Below are 20,152 nucleotides of genomic sequence, written 5' to 3'. Positions count from 1 at the left end.
CAGTCATCGCAAACCAAGTAGGTATAAACTGAAATTGTAGCATAGCCATTTGCGCAGGTCATAGACTAAGGATTGAATACCAAATTTAGCAGAGCTCTCAGAGATCTGTTTTTGTACCATTGTATACAAACAACAAACGAATAAGACGAATTTTTAATTTATTTATTTGTAACCAAAAAGTTGTAACAATAAAGAGAAAGAGAAAGAAAAAGTGGACAGGGAAGCACTTATCTCTATGAGATCTCTACCAGTGACAGTGCGAGAGACGCGGTACGATTTAACTTTCAAGGGTTCTTTGGACTTCGTCTGTGTTGGTGTTGGCTGGCGGGCGTACTCTGCCTTTTAGAAGTGTTTTTTTTTTTTGTTAAAACTGACTGGAAAGCGCTCTAAAGGGGTGCCGTTCGTATGTCGGCGAGTGCCGGCGCAGACGGGGTCCATACTTGTATATTATATACATACTTGTATATAAAATTTAACTAACTTGTTACAAATAACTACAAACTTGACATTGGCTAATCTTTGTAAAGCCAGAAGAGAGAGGAAAGGGTTCTTTAAATATTTTTCTGCGGAACCTGGGAACGAAAAATCTATTGAGCAATAAATAATCCTTACCAATACGAAAGCGCGCTAGAGCACTTCAATCTGATGAAAAAACCTTAACTGAAAAGGTTAGTGAACAAACGGGATAGAATAGACACGGGATCGAATAGACATGGGATAGACTCAGGATGATTTGGCAGATTACACTGAAGTAATGTGCTCCCTAGTTTTTATAAGTACCTACCTATACCTACTTACCTACTGTTTATTGTAAACTAGATGATGCCCGAAATTTCGTCCCATAGATTTAGATGTTATAATCCTGTGGAAACTCATTGATTTTGTGGCCGGGATAACAAAGTAGCCTTGCTAATCAATATAGCCATCTCTAGAATATAAATCTCTGTACCTTTAACAAAATCGGGTAAGCGGATGAGCTGTGAAACGTTAACAGACAGGTAAAGGTAAACTTTTGCATTTACATATAATAATAATGGGCATGGATTATTTATTATAGTAAGTTTAATTAAACCGATATAAGTATTAAAATGACTCATTCACTGTTTCGCAGAAGGCCCAACTTGAAACGATTCGTATGAATGCAAAATATTAATGTTTAGACGTATCTTTTTTTGTTTACTTTAATCACATTCCGAGATTCCGAGACTTTAAAAATATTTGCAGTACCTATTTAAATAAATCATGATAGTTAGAATTCAATTTAGAAGTTGTCATAGCAATCGCTCCCAAATGAAATGAAAATTGCCATGATGCTGGGTGTGATAATAAAATCAATTAAGTAATTTAATTAATTATCTCATTAAGCCTCTATATTCTGTTTGACCTATTATCCCCACGCAAGCTTGAGGGCTTTGTCCCGTGGAGTACAAATTAATTAATATTAATTAATTATGGCAGTATTAAAGTCTGTCTGATGAATGCTTATTGTTATTTAACGTTTTTAGATACTGTCATTCATCATTATCGAAGTATTTTAATTTTTTATTTTTTTATTTGGATTAACAAACAATAGCACGCAGTGATCACACTAATATTATAAAGGCGAAAGTTTGTATATGTGTGTGTGTGTGTGTGTGTGTGTGTGTGTGTTTGTGTGTGTATGTTTGTTACTCCTTCACGCAAAAACCACTCGACGGATTTGGTTGAAATTCGGAATGGAGATAGATATCCGGGTTAGCACATAGGCTACTTAATATCCCGGAAAACCAAAGAGTTCCCACGGGATTTCTAATTAAATTAAATTACAAAGTTACATTCATAAAGTGTAAGTATAGATGTCCATTGTAAAATAAACGATTATGATTATTATGATTATGATGATTGCTTGATATGTCTTTTTTAGGAACTTCCACGCGCCACAATGTTGCTCCCTACTACTCGTTTGATATCGTCTGCCCACAGCTAGGATTGCCACCTGCCACTTCATGAGTTACGGGTTGGCAGGATCAAAAATGCGGGGTTTAGATATTTACGGGAGACAGCGTTTTATACATAGGTACATATATTTTTTAAACACAATTCATTTTGTGAAACAAAATCATAAGCCTTCATAGCATCAATATTGAGGCAGTTTTGGCAACGCGGTTATCCACGGCACGCATTGCCGCACAAGAAAAATATTCATTTCAGCAGAAAGAATATTTTTCTCTTTCTGCTGGACAAAAAGTCCAGGTTTGGTTTCGCCAGCCAATTCCAGCTGAATTTGTAAAAAATACGGCAGCTTTATTTACCCCGTATTTTATTTTCACAATTACGGGATTTGTATTCTAATAAATTAAAATACGAGGTAACCCGTAAAATACGGGGTATCTGGCAATCCTCCACCTAATAGGGCGCTTCCAATGCAGCACTTTCCCATGCGATCCTATAGCATCTTGGGACTTGACACCTTAGTAGCCATCCGTAGTGTAAACCTAAATGTTCAAGAGTCAAGACATTATCATAATCCAACACATCATGACATTAATCTTGTGAGCATTATTTAGTGTTCGCTTATCACCAGCGAGATAAAACAGTTTCTGACAACAACTAACCCAAGGTCTGAGGTAAACAAAGGAATTAGGTATGACAAGGGGTTTTCAACGCTGAGGCACCTCATTGAGGCCATAGCGTGGACCATAAAGAAACAGAAACGTGAGAGGGATTGATGTAATTGCTCGCTTTAGGAAAGAGATGAAAATAAAGAAATGGTGGTTGCGACGGAAGTAAAAAACAAAATAGTAAAAAAAAGCGAAAAAAAAAACAAAATATATGAGATTTTTTGAAAAAAAAAAAATTTGGAGGCACCTACTTAATAAGTAATAAGAAAAAAATTTAAAAAATAGGTATTTGGATTTTTCTCTATCGAAGAAATTAATAGTGTCCCGTCGTGATTTTATCCCATTACGAATTTAAACCCAAAAAGCAAATATTCAATTATTCTCAAAAATAATTATAGTTTTCAAATAAACACAAATATAATACTACAGTCTGTGCGTATGTGTCTATCACAATATGTAATTTTCCTCAAAAATTAGACCGATTTCGATGCAGTTTTTTTGCATTTCAAATGCTCTTAGAAGAGTGCTATTTTCTGGCTCTAGCATTACGATAATATGAGCAAGGCAATTGTGAGTTTCCTTTTAATCTTTCGCTTGTTTATTTAATCCGTTAATCCCAAAAACTCGTTTTTACATAATTAAAAGATACAAAAGTCCGAACACGCTCGCAATTGTAATTTTTACCCGTGTTCCGTTTTCAGTAATGCCATTTACATAATTCAGTTCAATATATTGTTTCCTGAAAGAGTAAATAAAAAGAGTACTTAAATCCGTTTTATTTGTACGAGTTTTTCACTGCTAGGAAAATAACGCTCATTTCTATGAAATAACTGCCCAAGTGCGTGTCAGAAATCTCAGAATACGCCGTAGTCGAAAGAAAATAGTCAATAGTCGCTAAAAAGAAGAATATTAATCAGAAACAACTATTTTTGTTTTTTTTTACGTTCTGTAGTTACTGTTTGTTCGAAATTTACACCGCAACGGCCGCATTTCTTCACGGGTAATTAAGTCCTACTCAAGGGCCCTTATTTAAAAAAAATATTTTGGATACTCAAGTGACTCTTACCGAGTTACCTGAGAGAAAGCGTGAGAGAATTTATTATTCACAATTTGAAAACTTTTTGAAAGAAAAAAAATTGGAAGAAAAATATGTGTCTATGGTAGCCGTAACACGTTTCTATGTACAATCGTGCCGAATTTTAATTTTAGAACTTTAAATTTTTTTTAAAATATGATTTTGGGCTGTACCAGACAGACGGGCGCAGACGGACTGGTCGAAACTATAAGGTTTCCTTGTTTTACTACGGTACCCTAAAAAGCTTAAAAATCATTTGATTTGGATTTGAAAACTAGGAGTGGCATCTTTGATCATATACTAGAACTATGCCGAAAAAACTTCTTTGACTCATACTGAAGTTTTCCATTTTCAGGCGACCTGTATCGTAGTTTAACAAGTACATAACAGATGGCGCTATTTAGTAAACAGATCAAAAGACCACGTTATATGAAAAATAATAAATTGTTTGGATTACAAGTTGTGAGAATTGTGGCTTGGTGATTACCGTTGATAATTTGATAATAATATTTACTGCGTATCTTGTATTAGTAATTTTATCATTCGGTGAGTGAATGTGGCGGCGGAATCTCATATATTGTTATTGGTAAGACTACTTCTAATATTTTACTTGGTTAGAATTGTTTGGTTGACCGTAGGTAGGTAGGTCAGCAGAAATTAACACATGTTATGTGTATTATATATTATGTATTAACACGTCTAAATACCTACTCTAAGTTCTGCAAAAAGTACGTTTTTAATCTATTTAAGCGCCATCTATTGTTGGTATTTTATAGATTTTTTTAACTGAAACTATAGTCGTTGAAATTGATTCATTGATCATTGGTAGACCGTACGTCTACTTATACATTTTATAGTAGGTACCTATTTACTATTTATATTATTAAGATTCTTTATATTTTTAAAAATTTAGGATCACTTCCTAAATTGTTGTCTGTCTGTCTGTATATATCGTGTTTGTCAAGAAACCCTTACGGTACCTGCTTCCTGTTGACCTAGAATCAGGGAATTTGGCAGGCAGGTAGGCACACGTAAGGGGAAAATCTGAAAACCTCGAATTTGTGGTTCCCCTCGGTACGCGAGTCTGACTCGCACTTGGCCGGTTTTTATTTTATGATTCTCATTGCCTGAGAGAAATCGATCTTTTAAGTATCTACCTATAAACTATCAATCTGTAATCCTAGGACCCAGACGGCCATCTTTCATTACTCATCATTTTATCAGTAGGTATGAGACCAATAGGTCACAACTCACAACTCACAAGTTCAGAATCAGATTCCAGACACTTTCATAGGAAGTACTCTCAGGTAAGGTAAACAAGCTACTTATTATTATGTATTGGGAAATAAAATTAACAAATAATAAAACTGTAACTGAACGATAAAAAATTTAATATAAGTATATTTTACAAAGGTTCTAAATGTATTAATTTTTAATTTGTTTACAATTTTACATCATATTAAATTGACAGCAACATAAGAGTTATTTTTATTAAAATAAACTTACATCTAAATTAAATTAAAAAAACAAATAAAAATAATTAAATTAAATTAAAAACTAAATTAAATCTAAAACCTCATCGAGACCACCGCAGCGAGGCATTGTGCCCAAGATTCTGGCAGCATTGCCCCTTTTGATGGCCAAACTAATTCTTTGCCCAAGGTAGCTGCCAGCTCTCGGGTCCCCGGTTGACTCGACAACCCTTTTCATTTAATCCATACTTATCCATACTTAATATTATAAATGCGAAATTGTGTCTGTCTGTCTATCTGTCTGTCTGCTACGCTTTCACAGCTCAACCGCTGAACCGATTTTAATGAAATTTTGTGCAGCAGACTTAGGATCCTCCTCGAAATAAAAAGTAGCCTATATCCTTCCGGGGAAGGATATAGGCTACTTTTTATTCCGGAAAAACAAGCAGTTCCCGCGGAATTCCTAAAGACTCATCCGCTTGACCGATTTGTATATTTGGTACTGAGGTAGCTTGCGTCCCTGTAATTGACTGCAACTTTTTATCCCGGAAATCAAACAGTTCCCACGGGATCTTTAAAAACCTAAATCCACGCGGATGAAGTCGCGGGCATCTTGTAGTAAAGTATATATTTAAAATTTAATATAGGTAAGTCTTTTTCAGCACATCATCCGTCAGAATGAATCGCACACCGGACCCAGCAAAGCAAGCCTTGAGGGAAAAAGTTGCAACTAGAATCGCGCAACTATCTGCCGACGAGAAGAAGCGACAGTCTGATATTGTTTACAGAAAAGTAAGGACTTAATTTTTTTACCCGACTGCGGCAAAGCCAAAAGGAAAGGTTATGATTTTAGCAGTCTATGTATGTATGTATGTTTGTATCCAGATTCTTTATGTTCCACTAGTGCCTAAATTACTGGGCCGATTTTGATAAATGAGATGTCAATTGATTCGTTGTAAAGGTCCGAGAGACAGGCTTAGACCTAGTAATAGGGTCCCGTTGGCACCCCTCCGGGTATTGCACCCTAATAACGATAGCTATGCCGAGGTGATTCCATTTGTTAATTGCGTTTTTTTTTTACCTAAGGAAAACTAAATCACGAAAAAATTAGAAGCACCTATTTTTATCGAATGATGTAATTTTTCAAATGACTTTATTTATTGTTTACGTTGATAGAATTTTAGGTTCAAAGTTTATCAGTGTGCTTGTGATAACAACCGTAAATAAACACAAAATCTCATCCGACTGAAGCTTGATACTTATCTAAGTACCTGTTTAGATCCGTGCATAAAATGGTATGGTAGGTCAAGTATAAATCCATGTAATAATAGTGGTTTGGTATGGTAGGTCTTGCTAATAGATAGATTCTTTACCAAGTTAGTTGGTACATGATAAGTTAGAAGGTAGCTGCCTAGTGTGAAGTTTTTTTAATTCAGATACAAGTTAGCCCTTGACTGCAATCTCCCATGGTGGTTAGTGATGATGCAGTCTAAGATGGAAGCGGGCTAACCTGGAAGACGTATGGCAGTTATTAAACCCATAAGTACCTACCCTTTTGGTTCAACACGGCCGGCATCGTACCGGAGGTAAATCGCTTGGTGGCACCGCTTTGCCGGTAGGACGGTAACTAGTCATGGCCGAAGCCTTCCGCCATACCAGACCATAGATTTAGAAAATATAAAATTCCAAACCCTGCCAGCAATTATACCCCGGACCTTCCACTAATATGACCACAGTGCACCTTGACTTGCATAACGTTACACCTCAGTCAAACATTATACATTACCGCGTATTTTTAACCCCCGTCCCAAAAAGAGGGGTGTTATAAGTTCGACGATGTGTATCTGTGTATCTATCTGTGGCATCGTAGCTCTTAAACTAATGAACCGATTTTAATTTAGTTTTTTTTTTTGTTTGAAAGGTGGCTTGATCGAGAGTGTTCTTAGCTGTAATCCAAGAAAATCGGTTCAGCCTTTTGAAAGTTATCAGCTCTTTTCTAATTACTGTAACCTTCACTTGTCGGAGGTGTTATAAATTTTTAATTTATACTTGTGTATTGTCAAAAACAATTTTCCCAGGTAATCAACCACCCATTCTACAAGTCAGCTCAAAGGATAGCCATATTCATGAGCACTGATGAGGAAATTGACACGAAACCCATCATAGCCCACATCAAGGCGAAGGGGGCGGCCGCCTTCGTACCCCAGTACGCTGGAGGGAAGATGAAGATGCTGAAATTGGAGCCTGATGATGAGAAGATCATGTCTTTGACCAGGCATGGCATAAAGCAGCATTCGAAGGACCAGCAGAGGGAAGATGCTTTGGAAAAAGGTAATTAATAATTTTGTACTGTGCCCGTTGCACTCCTGTTTTCTTACTCAACTGCTTTTTTCTTTTTCAACTCCTGTTCTCTTTCTTACACAATTTCTTAAACTAGACCTGAAAGGTCCTGTGAGGATGATACTGCCATTGGCGCAATTAAAATGCCATAAGCCTACGTTGTCGTATTAGTTTACAAATTGCGAAAAACAAAATTAAATTTGAATTTCGCGGGCAGACCTGTGTCTTGCACCTTAAAACAGTGGGGCCACTAAAAATAGTGAAATAAAGAATGCAAAAAAAAATCGACCAGTGAAGTCGATTTTTATTTTTTATTTTTTCATGTGCATGCACTTTTTTCAATCGCAATCATTTTACTCATTACTTCCAGGTTTAGATCTGATAATCGCTCCGGGCGCGGCATTCTCCAGAAGCGGCGGTCGAGTGGGCCACGGCGGAGGGTACTATGACAAGTACATCACACACTTACGGGCGAATCCTAGTCCACCCAAGGTGATTAAATGCATTCTCTCAACGGGAAGACGCTAAACTGACAGACGGACAGACAGACGGACAGAAAACAAAGTGATCCTGTAAGGGTTCCGTTTTTCCTTTTGAGATACGGAACCCTAAAAATCGTAGTTGTTATAATATTGTGATGTGTGTATGTAAACGTGGTTATAATATTGTGATGTTTTAATGAAGTTATGGCCAGATTCCATAGGAACATAACGTTAATACAACACTTCTGCAGTCGTTTAACTAAAAAGCACCCAATCGTGTGTGTGACTAGTTGGAAATCTATCGATTTTTCCCATCGAGTCACACCCATAATAAAGTGTGACTCGTTGGGAAAAAAAAATTATGAGTTTCCACTTCCCAACCAGTTACGTTTGGGTGATGATGAAAGACAAATTATTAATTAGTTAATTTGCTTATTCTTTACTTGCTTTTCTCTTATAAAAAAGGAAGGTATATTTTGCGATACCTGGTACTCATCGTCAAAAAAGTGTGAATTCAAAAACTAATTCTAAAAAAAAAAAAAAATGGTAGTATGACCAAGATTTTGTTAATTTTTAGTTTGATACCACGTAGCACGACTGTTAGGTAATACCTATTGTGTATTTTACAGATACTAGCCGTGGCTTTCAACTGCCAGATCGTGGACGAGGTTCCCATGAACGAGCTGGACCAAAAAATTGACGGAGTAATCTTCGCCGACGATTAATTATATTATATTACAATATTTAAAGCACCAAAGTTATATAACGGCTGAAATTAATAATGATGTAATCAATCTATTCGTAGTTTGTCGATAAGTTAGGTACTTAGCTTAGGATAGGGCTACGTTGTTCCTAATAATTATTATCATAAAGCGGCCAAGTGCAAGTCGGACTCGCCCATGAAGGGTTCCGTAGCGGCAAGTAACATCATATAAAAGTTCTTGTATTACGATATAACTTTGATCGATGTTTTAATAATAGTGTAGTTTTTTTAATTAAGTTTTATTAAAAAAACTACTTACTAGATCTCGTTCAAACCAATTTTCGGTGGAAGTTTGCATGGTAATGTACATCATATATCTTTTTTAGTTTTTTCATATTTACCACTTTAAGGCACACATTTAATTTAAGGCTTTTTTTAAGGCACACATTTTACCACTTTGGAAGTGTCTCTCGCGGAAATTATTCAGTTTACAAAAAATGATATTAGAAACCTCAATATCGTTTTTGAAGACCTATCCATTGATACCCCACACGTATGGGTTTGATGAAAAGAAAAAATGCCACACACACCACCACCACGCAGCACTACACAAATCCCAAAACCACTCGACCTCGGCTTGCTTGGTGGCTGGCTTTTCCTGCATGTTTATCAGTGGGAGGGCGGGCGGTGCATGTCGTATGCTGCATGTTGCACCATACAAATTTCTTTGGTTTGGCGGATTATAGCAAATTAAGCTTTTGGTTCCTTGTACATTCTTGACGTTCTAAAGTTCCATTCAAAGCATTTCAGTTCTCTTTAATACATTCGCTATGAGGTATACAAATCTGAAGAACTTATTTAATATAGCTGAAGCCCGCAGCTTCGCCCGCGTGGATTGGTCAGATCCCCTGCAGCATCAGGATTGAGGAGTTGGACTCCAAATTTTTTATGAAACAATGTCGCAAAGTTCCTCTATCGATTAAAAAGAAATGACGTATCGGTTCAAAAATCTCGGAGATTTCGGTGTACATAGGTAGAAAAACACAAAGTTCCCTTTTTGAAAGTCGGTTAAAAAAGTAGCCTATGTTACTCCCTGGTCAATTCTCTACTTGTCTGTGAAAATCCCGTCAAAATCGGTTCAGCCGTTCCCAAGATTAGCCTTTTCAAACAGACAGACAGACATACAAAAATTTTAAAAACGTGTGATTCAGTTATCGTATCGTTCAAATAACCATATGACCTTAATATGCGGTAGTTATTTCGAAATTACAGACAGACACTCCAATTTTATTTATTAGTAGTATAGATGATAATTACTCTAGGTTTACGAAGCTTGCCCGTTCAGCATGTAACTGCGTGGGAATAGAGCTTATTTATTATTATGTTGTAGATAGTACGATTGATAATTGCATACAGTACCTAGATGATAATTGGTAGGTTATACAATAGGTAGACCTGCTTAGTTAGTGTCCAAAATTATCACATTTGAAAGAAGTGCTTTGAAAATATGATGTGACATTTTTATTATTTTGTATGTTTCAATAAATATTATGGATTTTATAACATTTTCACCATGTTTTTTTTTTTGAGTAAATAACCTTTCGGATTTGTCTAGGCAATTATTATAATATTCAATCGCAGTAGATCTACAAAGTTAAAAAGTATATACTTATTACAAAAGGTAGTTTGAACTATTTCAGTTAATATTAAGAAGGTAAAGAAATAAAATAAAACTAAATCATCTTCATAATATAATATCTTTATTACAGAATCTAAAAAGCACTTAGTGCAAAATATTACAAAATTATAATATATAACATATATTTCATACAGCCAGTCAAATTAAACAAAATATTTTTCATGAAATAAAATTACCAAATCCATCCAAGCAATAAGAATATCTCCAAAAATATAATATTAAACAAAAGTATATCATGTTACAATAGTGGTTATTTTTATTTAAAACTAAAAAAATATTTTAATATTTTCGAATATATTATTCAGATTCAGTGTGAATGTGAACTTCTCAAATGGTTATTAAAAATGTTTTTTTTTTTTCTTCTTCAATTGGGCTGGTTTTCGTACTATGACAGTTTCATCTTTAGTTGTAGGTTTATTATTAAGTGAACCCTTTAATTATAAAATAATAATTATTTTGAATATCATATTTGAATAATTGATATTTTATATTCATACTATAAGTTTAACCTTCATTATTACACTGAAATTGAGCTTTAATGTATTTTATTTTATCACATAAATATTACGAAATACTACTTAAGTAATTCTTAAAAACTAAAGCATGCATTCCACTATCAAAATTGAATATGAACTAATCTGATATACCTACCGACTTACTTATTATATTGTTTCAGGGTTAGCTTACAACTAAAATTACAATACAAATCGCGTGCCACCACCGTTGTATAGTACTTTGAAGGTACTATGGTGTATAACAGTTGTTGTTAGGACTTGCGAGAAGGTTTCTAACATAATGCCAACTTTACAAAGTTTTATCGCAATTGGATATATCATAGTATAGGAACACACAAGGGACAAACATACAAACAAAGATTATAAAAGGCACACAGATAAATGTCAAAAGTCTAGGCTGAAAACATGGCTGAAAACGTAATATTATTGATATTTTATTAAGTGCATTTTATTTTCATGAATCCTGAATGATATAATATGATATGACACAAGTATATGTGTATAGTGATGTGTTGCACTGCACTTTGAGTTGGACTGTACTGATAAGACTTTTATGGTTTTATAAATGTTTTAATAATAAAATAGTAATAAACTTTACAACAATATAAGCGCTGGTTATTTGGAGACGGTCGCGCCGCGAATGCATCGTGCCGCGCGCCGGCGCCGCACCGCGAGACCCCCCGCTCCCGCAGGCGGCCGCCGCGCACGCCTTGTGTAGTGCTATAGCACTAGACAATATGTATTGAAATATAATCATTAAAATGATTCATATATATATATATATTGTGTATATTCAGATATAATCGTAATATATGTATATGAATAATTATTTCGATAGTGGAATTCATATTGGCACTCTAAGCTAAATTTTACATATTGTTATTATAGACTATCAAGTAGATAAGATAATAGTTTGACCTAGTGACACATAATATTTTGTACCATAGACAAGTTACGTTCATATAACGTGGCGTGTATTATAATTCGTGCTCGGTGATGAGTAAGATAGAAGATATACTCGTAAACGCATGCGAGTAGAAGAGATAACGTTCTACAAATGTGACCCAAGTGTCCTAGTCTTCGCTTTAGAAATTTAGATACATACATAACATATCTATGTCTGTGTATGTTATTATTGGTAAAATATGCTCAATCATTAAATCAATCATCAATTAAAAAATATACTAAATATCAATAAACTTTGTCTAAGGCACTCTTTACTTAAATCTACATGATATAGATATGCCGATAAGATAAAGGATGATTTTGGAAATAGAGATGGCTAACTCCAAAAAATAACCAAAATTACTCGTAAATTCCCTGATCAACTATTAAGTAATTATATTATTTTAATCATAATATCAGGTATATTTCTAAATTGGCTTATTACACTACGATTGACGAAAAAGCTGTATTACACTTTCATATATCATAATTTATTACATAATATACCTAAAAACTGGGTAAGTTTCATTATTTTAAATTATCACATATGGCCGTAAAATAAAAATAACTTATAATCTAGGTAGGTGCTTACAATATTTTTTTTAAATTATGAAAATATTATAGGTAATATTTTTATATACTAAAAGAATTTCCTTTAGCAAGGACTTTAATAATTTTGCTTACTAAAAAGTGCATTGGTAACTTTTTACAGACAGCCAAAACATCACAAAATAATTGATATTAATAGAAGTACATATTATAAAAACTATTAATATTACATAATAGATCATGAACTCTGCGAAAATAAATATTCTAAAATATAATTTATTATTATATTTTCATTATTATAATATTTAAAAATAGAATAGTATTCCAAATTATAATAAATCGTAAACACAGTAATATTTAATTAATTATTATTATTGTAGTTTTATCATTCTGATTACAAGAAGGTTCAGATATCATTAATTTAAATTCGTCCTACATTAAAATGGCATTTTGAAATAGAAAGTAAAATGGGCATCGTATAAAGTAGTGCAAATAGTTACTTACCTGAAATTATGTATTAAGTTATATAACAATACCATACGTATAACGTATGCGTAAAATATGATAATATTGTTATATAATACACCTATGTATATTATATATATTATATAATTTTTAAATTACCATTAAAAAAATCAAGAGTTAATACAGGAAAAGTTTATAGTTTATTGTGCAATCATATGGGTTTTTACTTTAATTTAACAATATTGTTATAAATATGTCTGTGGTTTTCCAGATTTCTGTTAAAATATTCGGTTTCAAAGTTACGCGGTCTTAAAAATTTTCATACAAATCTTTGAGCCCCTGTAATTTTAAAACTACATATTTTTAGAAAAATCTAAAACACCACAGACACAGATATTAGTTTTTAGAATATGTCTCCAAAATTTCATGGGCTTTGGTTGCTTAATATTCAAATGAAATTGGAACTACGATTGTATGAAACGAGTGACGGAGAGAGCCCTGTTAAGTACATGCTTACAATATTTTGACCAATTATTATTGATATTAGGATACTCGATTTAAATTTTTTAAACTGCATTTTTTAGGTTTTTTTTTTGTGGTAATATAAAAGTAGTTATCACATTTGGGTTTAATTCAGATAAGAACAAGTTTAAGGAATAAATTCAGTGAGATCAGGATGTCAGAATAAGTAGCAGCTTATTATTGTTTTCAATGTTGATCCAAGTTTTCGAGAAAATTTCCTGAAACTGAAAAAAGCGGTATTTGAATATGTAAAATTATAAGTACACTTAATCCCAATAAATCTCTCGAAGTTTCAATATTGATAAAATATTCTAAGTTAGTTAAGACGATTTTATAATATGGACCTATTATACCCAAATGCGAAAGTGTGTCTATCTGTCTGCTACTTTAGCGAAATTTCGTACCTGTAGAGTATAGAGTTAGCTTGTATCCCGATGAAGGACATGATAGGCTACTTTAGGTCCCGGAAACCCTAAGGAAACCGTAGCGACGCCTTTGCACACTCGTAAGACAAAGCAAGCTAATTACCTACTATATATTATATACTTTTTTAATTTATGGATTATACTGACTTGTGGTGTGGTAAGAATCCACCACCGCATTGGTTCAGAAAGCCGATTCTTCAATCGCACCATAATCGCATTTAATATTGATTTAGTTTAAGCCTCTGATTCTCCAAGGTATTCTTACTCAATCACTTACTACATACACTCATGGAAGTTATTTTACTAACCAAAACATTAAGAACGAGTCAGCGCAGCACTGCCCCGAAAACACGCTGTCCCCTCGACATGAGCAGTTCCACGGCAAGAATGGCAGCAATCAGTAACAGCAGGGCTATAAGAGCGAGAACCGCTCTACATCGCCTTCTTCTCCGCTCACCGCGGGCTAGTCTCCTCGATAATTCTTCTCCACGACTCCCATCTAGTGTGAACAGAGCACTGGCGGCCTGAAAAATATAGAGAAGTTACTTTTAACTAAGTTTTCTCCACATTTTTGAAGTGAAAACGTAAATTATTACCACCTGCCATATTTTTGGGAAATCCACATTTAACAAATGCTACTAGACAGCGAGTTTCCTATATGGTAACAGATTTTTTCTATTATAAAATATTGTCATTTGTGTAACATGATTCAAGCCCCGTTAGGGCCTGCATTTTTGCATTAATCAGTAAGCCATCAAGTAAAACAAACTTTCAAAGACCCTGACAGCAAATACTTTATGTTTATTTAAATACAAATCTGTGTCAATTACTCTTTAATTACTGTAGTTGTTCCGTTATTAAATCTTAATTAAGTAACCATTTTCGTAACTTTGACGATTTGCGTCTAAATAATACATAAAGCCCTTTTTGATTATCAAAATCACGTTCTGTCGTGCAAAAGGAACCTATAAATTGGACGGTACTGTGCGATTGAAGTAAACCTTGGCTTGGTAAATCCTTTGCTAATCGACACTCCAAAGGACTTTAAATTCATATTAGAAATCAATTATTATGAAGGACTGAAGCCTGCAAGTTCTATACTTCGATGATAGATATCAAAAGGGCTCTTGTTTCCATAAATCCCTTGTTTCCATAAATCCCCCCATCACACAATCCTCCTCGCACACAGACCGTGCATGCAGCTCACAATCTCATTGGTGCCGCGTCGTAGGGACACTTTGCAAAAGACCCCGAGAGGGTTCAAAACTAGTGATGGGCTTACTTTGATTAATCACATGAGTCTAGACTCTAGATTCTAGTCGGTTATATTAAAAACCTGATTGGTCAAATACATGCGTATTCGCTCCACTCCGCCTCTGTGGAATCACACCCTAACTTTTGCAACTCGAGAAACGTTATCGATAACGCCGCAATAATAATTTGTTGACTTGCCTGATTACTGTGATCATTAATGTGGGCCGGACAATAATTTTCGACTTAACCAAGATTAAAAGGCTATGTTTGTTTCATTGGCTTTTTATTACTTACATTTTTTATTATTTTTTAATGAGCTAATAATTATACAGGATCTTGCGCAAGATCCCTTATACTTTGTCGGTATAATGCAAGAGTAAAAATAAAAACAAATAATTAAAATAAAAACAACCTGACCAGGCGCCGTAACTAGGTAGGTACCTACTATCTACCGTCTAGAGGACCGTGACAAATTCATTGGATGCAGCCCTCAATCAATGTATAAAAAGGTCAATTAACAAGCGCTATTATAATATTTATTGTATACTTTTTTCATTAATTTTCTAGTACCTAAACTAAAAACAATCAAATGATGTTCTTCTTATATTTACAGAAACGAACGCAGGGATTTCCAGAGAGTGGATACTACGAGTACCACTACCGGGGCACTCAAGGATATAAATATAACTAAATAAAAATAAATCTTCCCGAGTCACACCTAGAGTAACAGTGTGACTCGTTGGGAATTCTAATGATAGATAAAAAGGTTGCAACTAGTAACAGTGACTCGATGGAAATAAATCGATGAGTTCCCAACAAGTCACACTGTGACACGATTGAGTGTGACTCGTTGGGCACCCACCCTTGTAGAGGAGGTGATATTGTTAGAGCACCACAAAAAAAGTCCCGTAGCGAAAATATGAACTTACAAAAAAACCATGGGCATAACATTTTTTATGCCACAACTAGCTTTTACTCGCAACTTCGTCCGCGGTACATTTACAATTTACTAGTTGACGCCCGCGACTTCGTCCGCGTGGATTTAGGTAGGAACTCTTTGATTTTTCGGGATAAAAAGTAGCTTATGTGTTAATCCAGGGTACAATCTATCTCCATTCCGAATTTATGCCAAATCCGTTCAGTAGTTTTTGCGTGAAGGAGTAACAAACATACACACATGCATACACACAGACTTTCGCCTTTATAATATTAGTGTGATAGTGTGATAAGCTATCTTCGAGGATAATGTACTTATCAGTGAAAGAATTTTTAGAATCGGATCTTTAGTTCTGGAGATTACCCCTACATCCAAACTTACAAACTTTACTTCTTGATATAAGTGTAGATAAACCTACTAATTAATATTATTTCTTGCAAAAGATGTCATTGTTACACAATGCATAATTGCATGTGTGTCTCTCTCGATGAACAATATGGGCCAAGAACACCGCTCAAAGAAAATTATTACAGCGTAATAATTGTCTATGTTTATGAAGATTGCCTTTACGATTGTACTGTACATAATGTAGGCAATAAAATGTATTGTTTTACAATAATTAGAAACTGTAGATGCCTAAGTGAATTAATTAGAAATTAGAATATGTATTTGAAATTAAATACAAAGTCTGAAGTATTGTAGGAAACCTGTACTGTATTGATATTAAAATTATTATACCCTGATTTATTCGTATCTGTCACAATACGAAACGAAAAAATACGAATCAGTGCACACGTGTCAATACGTTTTGCATGACGCCCACTTCAAATCGTATTTTCACGAATCACGAAAAGAACTGAATACGAATGAGTCCACAGATACCCTTACAACTTATTTCCCAACGGAACGCTAAAAATAGGCTTCAATCATTAAAACACACATCAACTTTCTATTTCAATTAAGAAACCTTAACCTTTTAACAATTACAAAAGACGCAATACAGATTAAATATTAATTGTAGTAATTTTTCGTAACAATGCCAGCACTTAATGCCACGTAGCTAACGTCATTCAAATGGCCATTCAGACCCTCGGGTTATGCGTTAATTGGTGCCATGTTACAGGACTGATGCCTCTCGACAAATCAGAAGTGACGTGAAGGCTGAAGCAGCGATACGGTACGATGTAAACGAAGATCTATTGAGGTATATTGTATCTCTAACTAAGCTTTGGGGCCCGATCACTGCTAATTTACCTATGGTGCAAGGCGATACATCGAAGCTCGCCTCTGCGTCACTAATCACGGCACAAAAAAAATCACCGACGGATGAAAGTTATAAAAAAATCATTGAAAAATGCACATCTCATAAACTACCAAAAATCGCTCAACAAACACGGGGGTGATTTGGATACTCCTTGGTTATGGTATTTAAATTTTTCTTTTAGACGTCACATCCCCGGCCACCCTGTATTTACTACAGATTGAAATATCAAAATAATCGCAGCAAAGTATGTCAAAATATTTTTACGACTTTCGATAGTCGTAAAATATTATTTATCTTTTATAAATGGGTCTTAAATAATTGAATAATATATGTAGGTATGCGATCGATATTTTGATTAACCGTAAATTAATATTTTAATTATAAAAATAATGTGCTTATTATTGTACGACGCCCACACTAATTAATCTCAAAGTAGTACAAGTAATTTAACAGATAAAACCCGCCAAGTGCGAGCCAGACTCGCGCACTGAGGGTTCCGTACTCGGGTATTTTTCCCGACATTTTGCACGAAAAATCTGTTTTAGAATGTGGATTCCCAAGGAGTTCTTTAAGACCCATCCGTTTAACCGATTTATATGAAAAAAAAAACTATTGCATATTATAGGTAAAATTATTTGTAATGATTGACACTAAGCACTATTGAGCTATGTTAGTGCGAGGTGTAGGATGCTCGTGAATCGTACATAATAATTGATCGAGAGGCATTGAGTGTCATGTTGTCGGTAAATACTCCATAATGATCGAGCTTAATGATACTGTGTGGCTTTTGACACAGATTCCTGTGTACTATTATCATGCAAAGTTGTAACAATACGTGTGAATATGTAAAGGAGTCTTCACAGCAACATTTATACGGCTTATGCTGAGTTGAGACCTTTTTTTTTCGGGTTGTGCCACACATGACACAGTTTATTCCGGCGCTTCTCCTGCTAGAGGTCTTCTGACTTTAATGCTCAAGTGTTAGAGGCCCCGGGATAACCTAACCCTGGATAGCTGGTAATGTGTGGCACAGCTTTCAAAAATAAACGTTTTTCTGTCTTTCTTTCTTTTACATAGATAAGTTTAATCTAGGAGAGGCTCTGCACTCGTTGAGAGCTCTGCACTCGAAATTGTAGAAAAGTATGTACACTCGTCTGGACGCACAATCCAACTATACAGGGTGGTCAAAAAGTCGTGGATCAAACGAAATAGGGAGATAGAGGAGGTCATTTCCAGCAAAAAATATTTCTACAGCATGGCCTTATTTAAATTGCCCTAAGAGTTATGAATATTTTTGAGATTTTTAACAAAATACCAGATTCTCTTACAATTAGACTAATTTTAAAAAAATGAGATAAAAGATAATAAAACAAACGATGCTGTGTCATTACTAGATAATGTATCAGCACTACAAACCTTCTATTGAGGCTCTGGGTGCCAAATTACACGAGCAATTAATTTTTTTCCAAAACTTTTAAAGCGTTACCAAAAATTTAATGTCACTTTAAAAGCGCACTGTGAAAAAAAAATGTACTACGGAAAAGTGACCCTGTATCAGAAAAACTTGCTGATTTAATGCCAATTTAAATGAGGTATAACACATTACTCTTTGTTTCGTAATTCTGGTATTATAATTGTTTTTTCATATCAAGGTGCAAATTTCAGTAGATTAGTTTAATTCAAAATAATTTTGAAGATTATCATGCTGCTAGTTAAACTGCTAGTTTTTTGTATGTTGGAATGCTAGAAACATCACTGTGCTTGTCACACTTAAAATTTGTGAAAAGAATAGAAACTCTTTACTACCACCTCGTGCCAGAACCACCCAGAACTACCCAGAACGCCCGTCTTGCAAGTAGTTCATCTTTTCTAGGAAACAAAAGGATAAAGAAACTATGCCTCTCGTTCACACTAATCATCATTTCTATTTGCATTGTTGGAATAAGGAAGGATGTGAAAGAGAGGCATAGTTTTTTTATCCTTTTGTTTCCTAGAAAAGAGGGCGTTCTGGGTAGTTCTGGCACGTGGTGGTAGTGAACAGTTTCTGTTCTTTTCACAAATTTTAAGTGTGACAAGCACAGTGATGTTTCTAGCATTCCAACGTACAAAAAACTAGCAGTTTAACTAGCAGCATGATAATCTTCAAAATTATTTTGAATTAAACTAATCTACTGAAATTTGCACCTTGATATGAAAAAACAATTATAATACCAGAATTACGAAACAAAGAGTAATGTGTTATACCTCATTTAAATTGGCATTAAATCAGCAAGTTTTTCTGATACAGGGTCACTTTTCCGTAGTACATTTTTTTTTCACAGTGCGCTTTTAAAGTGACATCAAATTTTTGGTAACGCTTTAAAAGTTTTGGAAAAAAATTAATTGCTCTTGTAATTTGGCACCCAGAGCCTCAATAGAAGGTTTGTAGTGCTGATACATTATCTAGTAATGACACAGCATCGTTTGTTTTATTATTTTTTATCTCATTTTTTTTAAATTAGTCTAATTGTAAGAGAATCTGGTATTTTGTTAAAAATCTCAAAAATATTCATAACTCTTAGGGCAATTTAAATAAGGCCATGCTGTAGAAATATTTTTTGCTGGAAATGTTCTCCTCTATCTCCCTATTGCGTTTGATCCACGACTTTTTGACCACCCTGTATATACCTACTTTAGGTATTAGAGGTACGCTGGGCAGCGTCCGAGAAACTTCGAAATGACTTCTCAACCAAAATTCCTCATTGAGATTATAATCAAACTTCAAACTAATATTATAAAGGCGAAAGTTTGTATGTATGTGTGTGTATATGTGTGTGTGTGTGTGTGTGTGTGTGTGTGTGTGTGTGTATGTTTGTTACTCCTTCACGCAAAAACTACTAGACGGATTTGGCTGTTTGGAATGGAG

The 20,152-nt window shown here is 34.5% G+C and overlaps 2 protein-coding genes across 5 annotated transcripts in view; one reads left to right on the top strand and one right to left on the bottom strand.

Moving 5' to 3' along the window:
* The first annotated feature begins 4,110 nt into the window (after positions 1-4,110).
* On the top strand, positions 4,111-9,173 carry LOC123875760 (5-formyltetrahydrofolate cyclo-ligase). 3 transcript variants are annotated; one of them, XM_045921800.1, is made up of 5 exons: positions 4,111-4,261; positions 5,810-5,939; positions 7,226-7,478; positions 7,858-7,979; positions 8,599-9,173. In XM_045921800.1, exons 1-5 carry the CDS (start codon positions 4,230-4,232, stop codon positions 8,692-8,694), a joined length of 633 nt encoding a protein of 210 aa, XP_045777756.1. In that variant the 5' UTR covers positions 4,111-4,229; the 3' UTR covers positions 8,695-9,173. The 3 variants fall into 3 exon arrangements, with proteins under 3 accessions (XP_045777756.1, XP_045777757.1, XP_045777758.1); XM_045921801.1 differs by having other exon boundaries at positions 4,157-4,261; positions 5,795-5,939; XM_045921802.1 differs by lacking the exon at positions 4,111-4,261 and adding an exon at positions 4,903-4,982.
* Positions 9,174-13,317: 4,144 nt separating this feature from the next.
* The window catches only part of LOC123875754, a 75,273-nt gene continuing 68,438 nt past the window's right edge, over positions 13,318-20,152 (bottom strand). For both annotated transcript variants that reach the window (XM_045921791.1, XM_045921790.1), the window contains exons 6-7: positions 14,101-14,316; positions 13,318-13,591 (exon numbers count right to left, since the gene is read on the bottom strand). In XM_045921791.1, coding sequence (XP_045777747.1) covers positions 14,119-14,316 — 198 coding nt within the window. In that variant the 3' untranslated portion in view covers positions 13,318-13,591; positions 14,101-14,118. The remainder of the gene's footprint in view (positions 13,592-14,100; positions 14,317-20,152) is intronic.

Source organism: Maniola jurtina, chromosome 20 (assembly GCF_905333055.1).
Source record: "Maniola jurtina chromosome 20, ilManJurt1.1, whole genome shotgun sequence".
In the NCBI taxonomy this organism is placed as follows: Eukaryota; Metazoa; Arthropoda; class Insecta; order Lepidoptera; family Nymphalidae; genus Maniola; species Maniola jurtina.
The sequence above is the reverse complement of the archived record's forward strand: the minus strand, read 5'-3'. Positions and strand labels throughout refer to the sequence as shown.

Excerpts from the sequence above, each read along its gene's own strand:
- LOC123875760 (XM_045921800.1), top strand. The coding sequence starts at position 4,230 with ATGTGGCGGCGGAATCTCATATATTGTTATTG. Across the intron at positions 4,262-5,809 it reads AATCTCATATATTGTTATTG|CACATCATCCGTCAGAATGA; the intron begins GTAAGACTACTT and ends AGTCTTTTTCAG. Across the intron at positions 7,980-8,598 it reads CGAATCCTAGTCCACCCAAG|ATACTAGCCGTGGCTTTCAA; the intron begins GTGATTAAATGC and ends TGTATTTTACAG.